We start from the raw sequence: 13,000 nt of genomic DNA, 5'->3' as shown, positions 1-13,000 counted from the left end.
GGCTGTACGGGGGAGCGACCAGCACGAGGCTTGCTGATCGGCCGAGCTATCATTTTACTTGAACTTGATTGGCCCTGCAGGGAAGTCTCACTGCGTGAAATCACAAACATGCACGTTCGCCCAACCGAGGTCTCCCCCAGCTATGTGTAGATTCGCATTTTTGGGTTCGGTGAGATGAAGATCGCAGAGAATGAAAGCCCATACCTCTGGGGTGGGCCCATAACCATGTCAGAGGGCCGGGATACTTCTCTCCACAATACCCCATCCAATCTTGCTTTTGTTTTTCTCCCATTCTTTCCAGAACTTCGCACTGAAGGGGTGGAAGATGCCCACTATGGATGTCTCCTCATACACTCCCAAGGATGTCCCTCTCCCCCCGGCACCCTCAACAGACTTCTTCACAGAGTTACAGTGGAAGACATTATTTGCATTGGCGGACGCCGTCGTGCCCTCTATTCACACCAGTGCGACAGCCCGCTCATCAAATGACAGGGTCGTCGCGGACGCTGAGTACAGTTCCGCCGTGAGCAGTCTGACAAGTCTGATCTCGGGGCCCGATGCAAACTCTATTGCAACTCAATATCTGCAGGAAGATGCTTCGTCTAACCCGCTGTTTCGATCTCTGATTCAGCGGCTGCTCGGTAATCATGTGCATAGCGAGGGGAAGAATGGCATGAGCCTCATTCTGAACGCACTCAACACCCGCGCCGGCTCACTGATTCTCACCGGATCGACCACTCCTATCCAAGACCAACCGGTGGAATTCCGGGAACGCGTCTTCAAGGGTTGGGAGACTTCGAGGCTGCCGCCCCTCCGCGTAGTCTATCGAGGACTGAGTGCCATGGTCAAAAACTGCTGGGTCCTCGGCAGTCCGACTATTAGTCCTGTTCTGGGATTCCCACGAGTACCAGTCCACGGCAAGCCCGCTGCCGGGTTTGACTATGAGTTCTTGCAAATACCCCCGGGCGACAAACCGGAGGTAATCGAAACCGACGTCGTCATTGTTGGAAGCGGCTGCGGTGGCAGCGTGGCGGCAAAGAATCTTGCCGAAGCAGGTCACCGCGTGCTGGTATTGGAGAAATCTTACTCCTACCCATCCGAAGTGTTCCCCATGGCCCAGAATGCCGGCTTCGCCAACCTGTTCGAGAACGGGGGTGCGATCTTCTCCGAGGACAGTTCCACGGGCGTCCTGGCGGGATCAACGTGGGGCGGCGGTGGCACTGTAAACTGGTCTGCATCTCTGCAGACTCAGGGCTATGTCCGACAGGAATGGGCAGATACTGGCTTGCCGCTCTTCACCTCTTTGGCCTTCCAAAGGAGTCTTGATCGCGTCTGTGATCGCATGGGTGTCAATTCTGAGAAGGTCGAGCACAACGCTCAAAACACCGTTATCTTAGAAGGTGCGCGCAAACTGGGATATGCCGCTAAGACTGTGCCTCAGAATACAGGTCATGGCGAGCACTACTGTGGTTATTGCACTCTGGGATGTGCTTCCGGGGGCAAGAAAGGCCCTACGGAGACCTTCCTGATGGACGCGGCCAAGGCGGGTGCCAAGTTTATGGAGGGATTTCACGCCGACAAGGTGATGTTCACCAAGGTCAACGGCAAACAGGTTGCTTCTGGGGTGAAAGGAACTTGGAGATCACGAGATTCATATCTCGGCCTTGGCAGTGCCGGTGTTGTGGAACGTAAGGTGATTGTCAAGGCAAAGAAAGTAGTTGTTTCTGCTGGTTCCCTGCATAGTCCCCTCCTGCTGCTGCGCAGCGGAATAAAAAACTCTCAGATCGGCCGTAATCTACACCTCCATCCAGGTAAGACACCCCCATCGACAGACACGATCACATACTAATGATCTGATCTACAGTTGTGGTCGCTGGTGCAATCTTCGACGAAGAGACGCGACCCTGGGAGGGTTCCGCACTGACAACCGTAGTCAACGAGTTCGAAGACCTCGACGGACACGGACACGGCGTGAAAATCGAGGCACTCTCAATGCTGCCCTCCGTCTTCCTTCCAATCTTCCCCTGGCGCGGCGCTTTAGACTACAAGCTATGGGCCGCCAACATGCGCCGAAGCACCAGCTTCATCACTCTCACCAAAGACCGCGACTCTGGCCGCGTATACCCAGACCCCGTCGACGGCCGATGCCGCATCGACTACACGGTCTCAGCCTTCGATCGCAAACACATTGTTGAAGGCATAATCGCCAGCGCGAAAATGGCGTATATCGCAGGCGCCAAGGAGTTCCACACTACATATCGGGATCTCCCGCCGTTCATTCGCTCAGAGGCTTCACGCCCGGATGCACCAGAGGGGACTAACGACGAAGCTCTGCAGAGCTGGATCGCCGAGCTGCGTCGGAAATCGCCTCTTAACCCGGAGCGCGGCTTGTTCGCCAGTGCCCATCAGATGGGTACGTGTCGCATGAGCAAGTCGCCTAAGCTGGGTGTCGTGAACCAGGACTGTCAAGTCTGGGGCTCGGAGGGTCTATACGTGGTGGATGCGTCTGTCTTCCCTAGCGCGAGCGGCGTAAATCCTATGGTGACCAACATGGCGATCGCCGATTGGGCCAGCCAGAATCTCGCCCGGACAATGATGGGCTCCCGTGGTGAAGGTGGTGTGATGGCCCGGCTGTGAGAGATATCCAGCAGAAGGTGGGCTACTGAGTTGTAATTTTTTTCTACTGATGATATCCATGGCATAGCAATATAACAACTTATCCATCTGATGGGTATGCATTGAACGTTCTATTTTCGATCCGCTATGCAATAACTATTTTATTCATATTTTTATGCACTCCCAATTAGGAAGGAGGAGCAGAGCGCTCGTCGATGTACTTCTTCTCACCGAACGCCTGCTTGACACCCTCAGCCTCGATAGTGCGCTCGTACCAAGCAACAACAGTTGCGTACTTCTCGCGCATCTCCTTATCAATAGCCATAGAGAAGCCCCAAACCAAAGCCGAGGCAACAGTGATATCAGCCAAGCTAAGCTTATCACCCGCGAACCAAGTACGGCCTTGAAGGTAAGTCTCCAAGCAAGCAAGCGAGCGGTTCAAACGCTCAAGGTTGGAAGTCTCAGTCTTCTCATCATAAGGACGAAGACCAAGACGCCACAAAGCGATCTGAGTCACTGGGTCGAGAATCTCACCCTGAGCATAGCAGATCCACTGACGGATAGTGGCGCGCTGAGCCGGGGTAGCGCCGACCAGCTGATCGGCAGCGGGACCGCTCTCGGCGATGTCCTGTGTGATAGCGTCGGACTCGAAGAGGGTTGTGCCATCAGCGGCTTCGAAGGCCGGGACCTTGCCGAGTGGGAACTTGGAGATGAAGTCTGGGGTTCGGTTGGTCTGGCCCATGGCGAAGGCTGGGACTGAGAGCTCCAGGCCGTTCAGGTTGGCTGCCGCTTGGGCCTAAGGGTCCGAGGTTAGATTGCAGGGGAGTGGTTTATTTTCTCGGGTGGCGTACCTTCATGACCCGAGGGCTGGGCTGGTAGGAGTAGATTGTGCCGAATGGTGCCATTGTGGATTTGGATGAGGTGTAGGTATGAATGAGGACTGGTTCAGGTACGCTTTTGAGGCTTTTATAGTGAGCGTGTTGGAGAATGGCGGGGTGGAATTGGGTGGAACCCGATTTATCAGCATCTGACATTTTCCGCATTGTTAAGCAGTGAGACACTACACCGTACTTTTGGGATTATCCAACTGCTACGTGTTCACTCATAAGTACCTCGTATGATTCTAGGATCATAAAAGTCAATGTGAATGACATAAAAGTCAATGTGAATGACAGGCCGTACGTGTGTAGTTGCAGGTAGCTGTCCATTGTTGCTAAAAATAAAACGGAAATAAAGTACCACCCGCGGGACTATTCCGCAGTTACACAAACACAAACAAAAACAAAGATCCTTGCCACATCTTACATCCTTTAAGCTTCTTTCAATTAAGCCTTAATTGGCTCACCCAGCCGCATATAGTTCCAGCAAACTGCCACATTATTAGTCAGGTCCATTTGGTGGTGGTGGTAGAAGGAGAACGTACTAGTGTGTCCCATATCCTTGCCGAACATGCTCTTCTGCAGCTCCTCGCCCTCGCGAGTCCCCTCATCAGGCGTATAGCTCACAGCATTCTTACCAATAGCCAGTCCCATCACCGATGGGAATGCCGATAGAGTCTGGTAATTTGGCTTTTGCCCGGTGCACTCCGCCAGCATATGCTCGTAAATGTTCATACCAGCATAGTGACCCATGTGCATGGCACCACCGCATCGCTTAATACCTTCCCAAGCAGTGAGATCTCCCACAGCCCAGTGGTTCTCCGCATTGGGAATTTCACCCGAGAATTGCAGTCTGGCCTGTTAACTTCGTTCATCAAGCCAAGGGGCCAGGGCGGTAAACTCACGCAGGGTTCACTTTGATGTATCCATCCTCATTCAACGCCTCCTTGGACAGGTATGTCGAGGTCGGGACAGACTGTGAGACCGCGTTCAGTACATGGCCCGTAGTGAGCTTTCTGCCATCGCTGAGCGTCAACTCCCAAGCCCGCGCGTTATCGTTGTCCGTATCTACAGCCGTGGTCTCAACGACGCGCTGTCCAAGAACAACCTCAACTCCCGTCTCGAGTAAGATGGAAAGAGCACGCGCGGCGAAGTCATCCGGCAATGGCTCTGACGAAAGGAGTCGATCCCGTGAGTGGATGAGAGTCACTTTCTGTGTAGGGTTTAGAATCTTCAATTCAGCCGCCATCTCCACGCCAACCGCGCCTATAATAATGTCAATTCATGTTCCAATCATTCTCACAGCGCAAACCTACCTCCACCAACCACAACAACGCCCCCTGGCGCATTCTCCACATCAGACGAATGTTCTTCCACTTCCTTGAGGAACTGCTCGCGCCTCAAAGACTGCGGCACAGTTGGGAATGTGCGTCGCAGGCCGGAGCCCGCAACTAGATAATCATACTCCTCGGACCGATTGGCCTTTGTCTCCGAATCCACGATATGAGCAACCTTGTTCTTGAAATCGACCGAGCTCACGCTGCCTTGGATAAAGCTCAGATCGGGACTCTTCAATCCAGGAATATCTTGGAATCGGGTCCAGGCCTCGGATGCAAATTTCTTGCTTGCAAGTGCCTTGGGTGACCCGATTAAATGGACTGGGCGTGTTAGCTGGCGCTGGAGCTGGCGCGGGGAAATCTAAATATGATGGTTTACATACAGTAGCCATCGCGCTTGTCCACGACTGTTATTTGAATGGGGATGCGATGTGTTGGGGGTTTGGCTTCGGGGTTATAGGTGAAGCGGGGTACGCGGGCGTTGGAGAGATCTATAAGACTCAGTGCTGCGGCGAGACCTCCGTAGGAACCACCGATCACCAGGACGCGGTAGCTGCGAGAGACGGTTCGGACGAAGTCGTTGGAAGGCATGGTGACAGGGGGCTTGAGAGGAGAGAAAGAGAAGAGAGAAAAAAAGAAAAAGAAGGAGGCAGAGAGCCAAGAAATCTAATAAGACAAATAAAATTATAGCGTCATATAACTTTCGTATTAGGCGGGTCCTGATCTTATCAGATTGACAGCGACATCGGATTCTTTGGGTTTCTTTTTCTTGGCTTCATTTGATCCGATGGAAGCCGTGCAACATGGGTACTACTGACGAGTACTATTATTCTCTGCTTGGCTGATGTCACGATGGGATTGGACCGGAATGGTCTGTGTCACAGCTTCATGGTGTCGCATTTCATCAAGTAGGGAAGGGATGGCTGGTCCATCGTTAGAGATTCATGCCCAATCTTGAATTCTTGCATGCCAGCAGAAGTTACCGGGGTGCCTCCAGGGGTGTCCGGTATGACGGTAAGACGTTTATGCAGGGACCGAGACATGTGGAAACAACCAGCCGTACGGAGCGGGCTGCACTACTTTGTGTCCGGAGATGTCTATTTAATACGGAGTACTGGGTGCATGGGTGGGTACTCTAGTGCTAGCATGTCAGTAGCACTGGAATATGTCCCCATGCAAGTCGCATTTCCCATCTGATAAAATCTCCCAGTGATCATCTGATAATCTGATAAGATTGAATTCGCGACTGTTTCCTCGGGTTGTTTTCCTCGGAATGTACGGTAAGGTATTACCAGACCCACGGTTTAATTACAGCCACACAGCCCAATCCGGCAAAGATCACCGATCAGACAAGATCGGATCTAATCTGATTCTGGGAAGTGGAGTCGCCGCGGTCGGAACCGCCCCAAGCTAGCGTGTATTGTACCGTATTCGCTAAGAAATGGCGCAATTCGCAGACTGACCCGCCATTATTACGTGAAAATCTGATAAGATACGCGTCTCAATTGTTTCAAATTTCACATTCTTCTCCGGTCAATCCGTGAGGGATCAGGGTATTATTCACATCTCGACTCTCCAGCATCAACAATCCATCTCACGTAATTTTAAAACCGTTTCCTTTTACTTCCGCTGCGCCAACACCGCAGTCGCCATATCTCTCAATTCCACCTTCCTCACTTTCCCACTCCCCGTAACAGGAACCTGACTAGAAGCGCCCTCCTCGCCAAAGACGAAAACATGCTGCGGCGCCTTGTGTCGACCAAGCGTCTCACGAGTCCAGTTCCGAAGTTCGTCATCAGTGGGGCGCTGCGCGCCCGACGCGACCGTAATAAACGCACCCACCACCTCACCGTACTTGGGATCCGGAATGCCAATCACGGAAGCGAGTTCAATCGCGGGATGCGCGGATAATCGTTCCTCGATCTCGAGCGGGTAGATGTTTTCGCCGCCTACTTGGGATCAGCGATCGTGTCGATCAAAACTTTGTTTCGTAGGGCGAACTTACCGCGGATAATGATGTCTTTGAATCGTCCGGTGATCGTGCAGTAACCCTCCGCGTTGAAGGATGCTTCGTCGCCGGTCTTCAGCCACTTGACGCCCTCGGCGTCCGTGATGAATGTTTCGGCCGTCTTTTCGGGGTTGTGCCAGTATCCCTTGGTCAATTGGTAGCCGGCCATGCATAGCTCGCCGCGCTGGCCGACGGGGACGATGTTGCCGTGTGCGTCGATGATCTTTGCGCGGGCGTGTGGGAGAACCTTTCCGACCGTTGTGAGGCGCGTGTGGATGCTGTCTGTCGTGAAGGCGTTGAAGCATGTGGGGGAGGCTTCCGTAAGGCCTGGGCTTATTAGTAAGAGGGAAAGAGTCAAGTAGGGGGAAACCTTACCGTAGCTACTTGTGTATTCTGTCATGTTAAGTTCTGCAAAGAGGCGCTTCATCAATGGGCGTGGGACAGGGGCTCCTGCAATGATACCGGTGCGCAGGTTCGAGGTGTCGAAGTTAGGAGGCTTCGGCACGCTGAGGATTGCCTCAAACATCGTCGGCACACCGTGCAATGCAGTGCACTTCTCGTCGGAGATAGCATGAAGCACCGCCTTGGGATCAAAGATCTCGCCAGGGAACACGATCTTGGCGCCGTGGGTCACGACTGCTAACATGCCCAGCACCAGGCCGAAGCAGTGGAACAAAGGTGGGGGGCAGCACAGGATATCGAAAGATGTCAGATTCATTCGATCACCGATGAATCGAGAATTGTTGACCAGATTGCTGTGCAAGATTAGCAATACGCCCAACGAAATCTACCAACCCGCCATTGACTTACTGGTGCGTCAACATAGCAGCCTTGGGATTTCCCGTAGAGCCACTGGTAAATTGCAAATTGCAAACATCATCCGGGCGCAATTCGCCCTCACGATCCTGCAGCAAGTGCGCATCTTGCTCCAAGCCCCGCTTCACGACATCCTGATAATTGGCAAAGTTCTTATAAGAGTCGCGCAGAATAACAATTTCCTCCAGCGATTCCGAAGTAGCCGCCTTTTTTAGGATTAGGCCCTAATTCGAATAAAACTTCCTCGAGATTATGGCGACCAATACGCGGGGTCATAAAGAGCATTCGGCATCCTAATCGCCCAGGGGCGCAAATTAATAAAAACGGAAATACGCGAAAAAAAGTGGATATCCGACTCACCACTATGATTCAAAGCGTAATACAGCTCCGAGGGGGTGTACGTGTTGTTCAAAACCACCAAAATAGCTCCGACCCGGGCGGCCGCAAAGAACACCGAGATGTATTGTTCACAATTGCCTGCCATGATGCCGATGCGATCGCCTTTTTGAATTCCCGAGGCTAACATGCCTCGGGCGAGACGGTCCGTCTCGTCTTTTAGTTGCCCGTATGTCCAACGGGCTCCCGTCCAGGGGAAGACCAGACATTCAATTCCTCCATATTGCAATGCTTGCAAGGTCAGTAATTCGCCTAGGGTAATGTCCAGCAGCGGTGGCTCTGTCGGACCAGCGACAATGGACAGCTGTGGGTTCGTTGGAGGCTGAACGTGCGACAGCGTCTGCTGCAATCGCTGTACACTTCTTGGGGCCGCCATGATTGTGAGGGTGAAGAGAGAACGTAAAGAAAGAAGAGGGAAAAAAGAGCGGGCTTATAGATGTAGCCGACAAAACCGCGAGTGATGGATTTTTTAATTCTTTTTTTGATTAATTTCAATCAGATATGCCGGTCCCCACTGGTAAATCAGCTGTATTGCAGCTGTTTGGTAATGAAGAAAGTTCTTGGCTTTGATGCTTCGTCGGGACTGGCTCTTGGCGACGAAACAAGACTCCACTGCTTCAAGCGAACCTTGGCATATTTCAAAAGCTCCGATTTTTTTCTCCGTTTCAATGGCTTTTCTCCAATATTACCGCCCTAACCACGTTCGCATGTGCCTTGCTATTGTGCTGAGAACCCCGCCGATCTTTCCTCAAACACCGTCAGCTCTGAGACATTTCGGCAGGTTAAATTTTTACCTCTTCAGGTGGACTGATGACGGAGGCTGCTTCGCCCGGAAGCCTTCGTATGAGCAATTACTCATTTGCTTACTTGTAGATCTGGAGTCTTCAATTCCTACGTTGTGTTTGTTGCACCTCGGCCATGAAAGATCGTCGACTATATTTCCCGTAACAGAAGTCCAGTCCGGTCAATCCGACATTACTTCACAGCTTTCGTTCAGAAAAGAAAATAGACACAAAGGAACAAAAGAGATTGTACTAGACCTCGTGGCATCCCCACCCATGATCAGATAATTTCTGCAGGACTTCTTACCGTTATCAATCAGTCGAGGTCTGTCGGGTGGAGTACCGGACGTGAAGGGTTTTCGTCTGGCAGCCCGGGCCATACTTCCGAGTTAGGGATGACTGCATACACCCAGATCCCGAACTTCCGAAATGACCTCGGAATAATGCCCTCTCAACTTTCTCTCAGATTGGTGGGCCGCGGGCTGCAGCCCGGATCATCTAGGGATCGTCTCTGTCAGGGCTCAGTTGCAGCCTTGGGTTCCATATTTCCTGACAGGGTTTTGCACTCCTCTGCATTCAATATCCTCGAATTTGAACCCCTGCCTCGTCGTTGAGGATGGCAATACTTGCATCTGTGTGATCTAATCAATCCTGATCTAATCAATCGTTCCCGACATCGGCTCGTGGGGTCTCCACTTCTATTTACGTGTATGTTTTTATACGAGCTCCGTACATATTACCGTATTTTTCGTAGAGTCGAGACCGTCCCCTGCATCAAAGGCGTTGTGCATATAGCCTAATTTTATCTCTGGGTCTGACGTTTCTGGAAGTTCGAAACTGTGGGCTACTCTTCATTCTGACACATCTGGACGATATTTTGATATATCTGTGTCGGAGGTCGGTCAATGGCAATTTCCTCTCTACCAGACTGCACGGCCTGGCTCTCTACATCGCTTGATTTCACGACCAAAGAAAAGATGTGTGAGAAAACTTCCAAGGTTGGAATTGAATAACATCAAGATTCGAATAATTAAGCAGTACCCTATGTCTATCAGGTAAAAGAGCCGACATCTCCTGTTTCGTAGCCATCGAAATATGCATCCCTTGAAAGATAACATCACCGTCTGGATAAAAAGACACCAGTATCAAAATCAAACACTCTTCGTCAGCCAATTTACAGATAAACAAGTTGATGCCCAGGCGTTAGCAAAAATTCTCTACTCGCCAAACTTCCCACCCTTCGGAATAGCCAAATGAGCACATCCCTTCCAATCACAAGTGTTCTACCACAGTCAGCACCAGTCATTCAAATAAAAATCCTGCAAAACATGAACATACCTTGTAAACTTCAGTTCCCCACCAATTAAAATGCTTACTCGCCCCAGTAAAGAAAACCGTCAAGAAGATCAAAACTCCCGCAATACCCACGGAAGAGTCCATCGCCGAGCTGAGAACAAAGTTATATTTGTTCCACCAGCCGCGCACACGGTTGCGAATCACAACTCCAAACACGAGGCCGACAATCGCCCAACTGCCATAATTCATTCCTGTCGCTGGGGGCAGGTAGTTCAAGCCTCCGATGAATAGAGGGATGTGGATCTTCTTCCACAGTGACTTCGGGTAGCGGCGGCTGAGATAGTGGATGGGGATGGGGAGGACGGCGCCGATGATGAAGAAGTATAGTAGGGCGGAGTATCCGATTTGGTTGGAGAAGTAGCGACGGGGGCCGATGGCACCCCAGATTAGGGAGGTGTTAAAATGCGTGCTGGAGAAGGGACAGCTGAAGCCGTTGACTGCGGAACTGGTGCAGACGCCGCTGATGTGGTTGAGAGCCCAGTTGAGGACCCCGAGGGAGGACAGTGTGCCGACGACCATGCCGACGCACTGCACTAGGAATAATTGGCGTTGGGGGATCTAAGAGTTTAGTATTGTGATTTTATCAGATTCTGGGGAAGCTTACATGACAGTAGTAGGCCAGCTTCATGTCTTGAGCGAAATAAAGACCCTTGATGGTGGTGATGTAGCCGATATCAAAGAACCAGATATTGGCCAGCACCTTGCCTTCGAAGACGAAACCAGCAACAATACGGCAGAAAATGTCGATGTTGATCTTCAGGTTGGAAGTTGCATAGACCAATGCAAGCTTTGTCTTATTAGCTTGGGAACTGGTCAAGTATGGGGAGTTCACTTACCGGAGGGTAGAACACAAGTGCAACAAGGCACGCCAGCAACACGCCATACCATCTCAGTTCGACATCCCACCACTCAACGGCAAAGATGGCCATGAAGAGGGCAATGACACAGCCTACCAAGTACCACCAGACAGGCACGTCGGGATCCCCGCGGTCATCTTCGCTGTATGCCCTCGAGCGACCGGGAAGCGATTCCATGACAAGGACGGGAACACGTCTGCATGCATCGGCAATGACATGGCGCTTCTCAAGAATGACCCAGACGAGGAGGGAGCTCAGTGTCGCAAATGAAAGACCGAACATGTTCAATGCGTAAGTCACGGGCATGTAGACCTACTCTTGTGTTAGCTTCTGTGATTTAGATTTGGGGGTGGGGGACATGGGCAACATACTGGTGAGTAGGCAAGGTACTTCTTCAGATCAAGTTTATAGCCAGAAGCCGCATTGACAATCTTCTTGACTTTATAAACATTTCCGGTGTTGTCAAAAACTGGTCTTTGTTAGTATTTGTCACGTTCAAATCTCAAATTCCACTTACCCTTGGAGCTTTGGAAGGGCAGATAACCAGTGTTCCAGACATTGGTGTAATAGCAAGCAACGGCGACGATCCAGATCCAAAAGACCAAGGAAACACTGACGTTGAGAATAGCCCACGCAGGAATCAGAAGAGGAGATCCAACGTAAGATATCTGACTCCCTGTGGAATTGTCAGTGTGGTCATGATGTGGTCAGATGGACATACTCACAGTCAAAGGTAATAGGAAGCAGTCCCATACCAGAGCTCATTCCGAAAACCTGGTTGACAACCTTGTTGTTCGGCTTGATCCAACAGGGGAAACTGAAGTAACTGAGCGCAGGGAAAATGAAGTCCGGGAACCAATACCAGCAGAAAGAAACACAGCAAACCATAGTGAAGAAGGCATAGCGAGACATTTTCCAAGTGTTGTAGCTGTCATTTGTCAGTAAGGAATAGAATTGATCTTGCTTTTCTCAGATCATACCGTGCTTGAACCTGGTTCTGGTTAATGTGATGAAGAGTGGTAGTCAAGGCAGTGACACTCAAAACACCTGGCCAGATCAGCTCCTTGGGGACGACAACAATGGATCTGAACAGGCCAGCCAGACAGAAACCGATCAAGAAGGTGGCGAGCGTGATGAGGATCTGGAACCCCCATCCCGCCTTGTACCCGTAGAACATTTGCTGTTCGGTCAGCACGTCGGCGCCGAGACGAACATAGATGCTAAGGTTGGACATGACATAGATCAAAGTGTGTTCCTGTAACTGTTAGATCGATGCTTATCTTCACCGGGGAGATAAGAACAAACCTTCGTGTTGAATGGACCTGGATTCAATCCAAAGGACCACGATCCCAGCGGAACAGTCCAGTCAGGAACAATCTTCTCCCATAACTTTCCCAGTGGATAGGCCAAGAGGAGGACCACCGAGCCCGAAATAGTCAATGATGGGGTACGGAGTGTGTATAGTGTATTGAGGCCGCAGACGATGATGCAGAAGAAAATTCCAATCACCCACATGCGGAGGGTGAGGATAGGCTCGGTGGGATCATTCTCGGCGATGCCTATACCGGCAGCGCGCAGGACATCGGTTTGAGAGTCTGTATCTGGAATGGGGATGAGAAGAGTTTTCCAATGAGCCAGATTGACCGAGATGGATAGGGGACACACCGGAATCCGAATTCTCACGGATCTCTTTATCACGGAGATCCTGTTCCTGGATGTTGCAATCCTTCGCGACGGTCGCCATGTTTGGACATTAAACTCGAAGTCGAAGGGGGAGATGATCAGATAAATACCATCAGATAAGATTGGGAGAAGGTGTCATCGCGACGTCGCACACACGCACCTTCCTCGATTTCGTTTTCCTTCGCTCTTTCCTCTCCGGTCTCAGCCCTACAGGGCGAAGTGGGGCGGAGACAAGCCTTTGCTCCACTCGTTTATTGCGTCTGCCTGCTGT

General features: G+C 51.2%; 5 protein-coding genes across 5 annotated transcripts; 1 reads left to right on the top strand and 4 right to left on the bottom strand.

Moving 5' to 3' along the window:
- Positions 1-325: 325 nt before the first annotated feature.
- N7506_003537 (Alcohol dehydrogenase long-chain fatty) lies at positions 326-2,637 on the top strand (the record flags this gene model as incomplete). Its single annotated transcript, XM_056952832.1, has 2 exons — positions 326-1,811; positions 1,865-2,637. 2 exons carry the CDS (start codon positions 326-328, stop codon positions 2,635-2,637), a joined length of 2,259 nt encoding a protein of 752 aa, XP_056814524.1.
- Positions 2,638-2,803: 166 nt separating this feature from the next.
- On the bottom strand, positions 2,804-3,521 carry N7506_003536 (glutathione S-transferase family protein; the record flags this gene model as incomplete). The annotated part of the gene is made up of 2 exons (XM_056952831.1): positions 2,804-3,412; positions 3,468-3,521. 2 exons carry the CDS (start codon positions 3,519-3,521, stop codon positions 2,804-2,806), a joined length of 663 nt encoding a protein of 220 aa, XP_056814523.1.
- A 420-nt stretch (positions 3,522-3,941) lies between these two features.
- Positions 3,942-5,422, bottom strand: N7506_003535 (putative pyridine nucleotide-disulfide oxidoreductase AMID-like; the record flags this gene model as incomplete). Its single annotated transcript, XM_056952830.1, has 5 exons — positions 3,942-3,985; positions 4,040-4,347; positions 4,400-4,760; positions 4,811-5,152; positions 5,215-5,422. 5 exons carry the CDS (start codon positions 5,420-5,422, stop codon positions 3,942-3,944), a joined length of 1,263 nt encoding a protein of 420 aa, XP_056814522.1.
- A 1,029-nt stretch (positions 5,423-6,451) lies between these two features.
- Positions 6,452-8,427, bottom strand: sidI (putative long-chain-fatty-acid-CoA ligase; the record flags this gene model as incomplete). Its single annotated transcript, XM_056952829.1, has 6 exons — positions 6,452-6,780; positions 6,837-7,166; positions 7,215-7,594; positions 7,650-7,861; positions 7,896-7,948; positions 8,016-8,427. 6 exons carry the CDS (start codon positions 8,425-8,427, stop codon positions 6,452-6,454), a joined length of 1,716 nt encoding a protein of 571 aa, XP_056814521.1.
- Positions 8,428-10,050: 1,623 nt separating this feature from the next.
- On the bottom strand, positions 10,051-12,790 carry N7506_003533 (uncharacterized protein; the record flags this gene model as incomplete). Its single annotated transcript, XM_056952828.1, has 10 exons — positions 10,051-10,116; positions 10,172-10,747; positions 10,794-10,976; positions 11,026-11,358; positions 11,418-11,515; positions 11,564-11,722; positions 11,772-11,974; positions 12,027-12,301; positions 12,352-12,647; positions 12,712-12,790. The coding sequence occupies 10 exons, from the start codon at positions 12,788-12,790 to the stop codon at positions 10,051-10,053; spliced, it is 2,268 nt and encodes a 755-aa protein (XP_056814520.1).
- Positions 12,791-13,000: the final 210 nt, after the last annotated feature.

The sequence above is a fragment of the Penicillium brevicompactum genome (assembly GCF_028827555.1).
Source record: "Penicillium brevicompactum strain IBT 35665 chromosome Unknown utg000002l_segment0_segment0, whole genome shotgun sequence".
NCBI lineage: Eukaryota > Fungi > Ascomycota > Eurotiomycetes > Eurotiales > Aspergillaceae > Penicillium > Penicillium brevicompactum.
The sequence above is the reverse complement of the archived record's forward strand: the minus strand, read 5'-3'. Positions and strand labels throughout refer to the sequence as shown.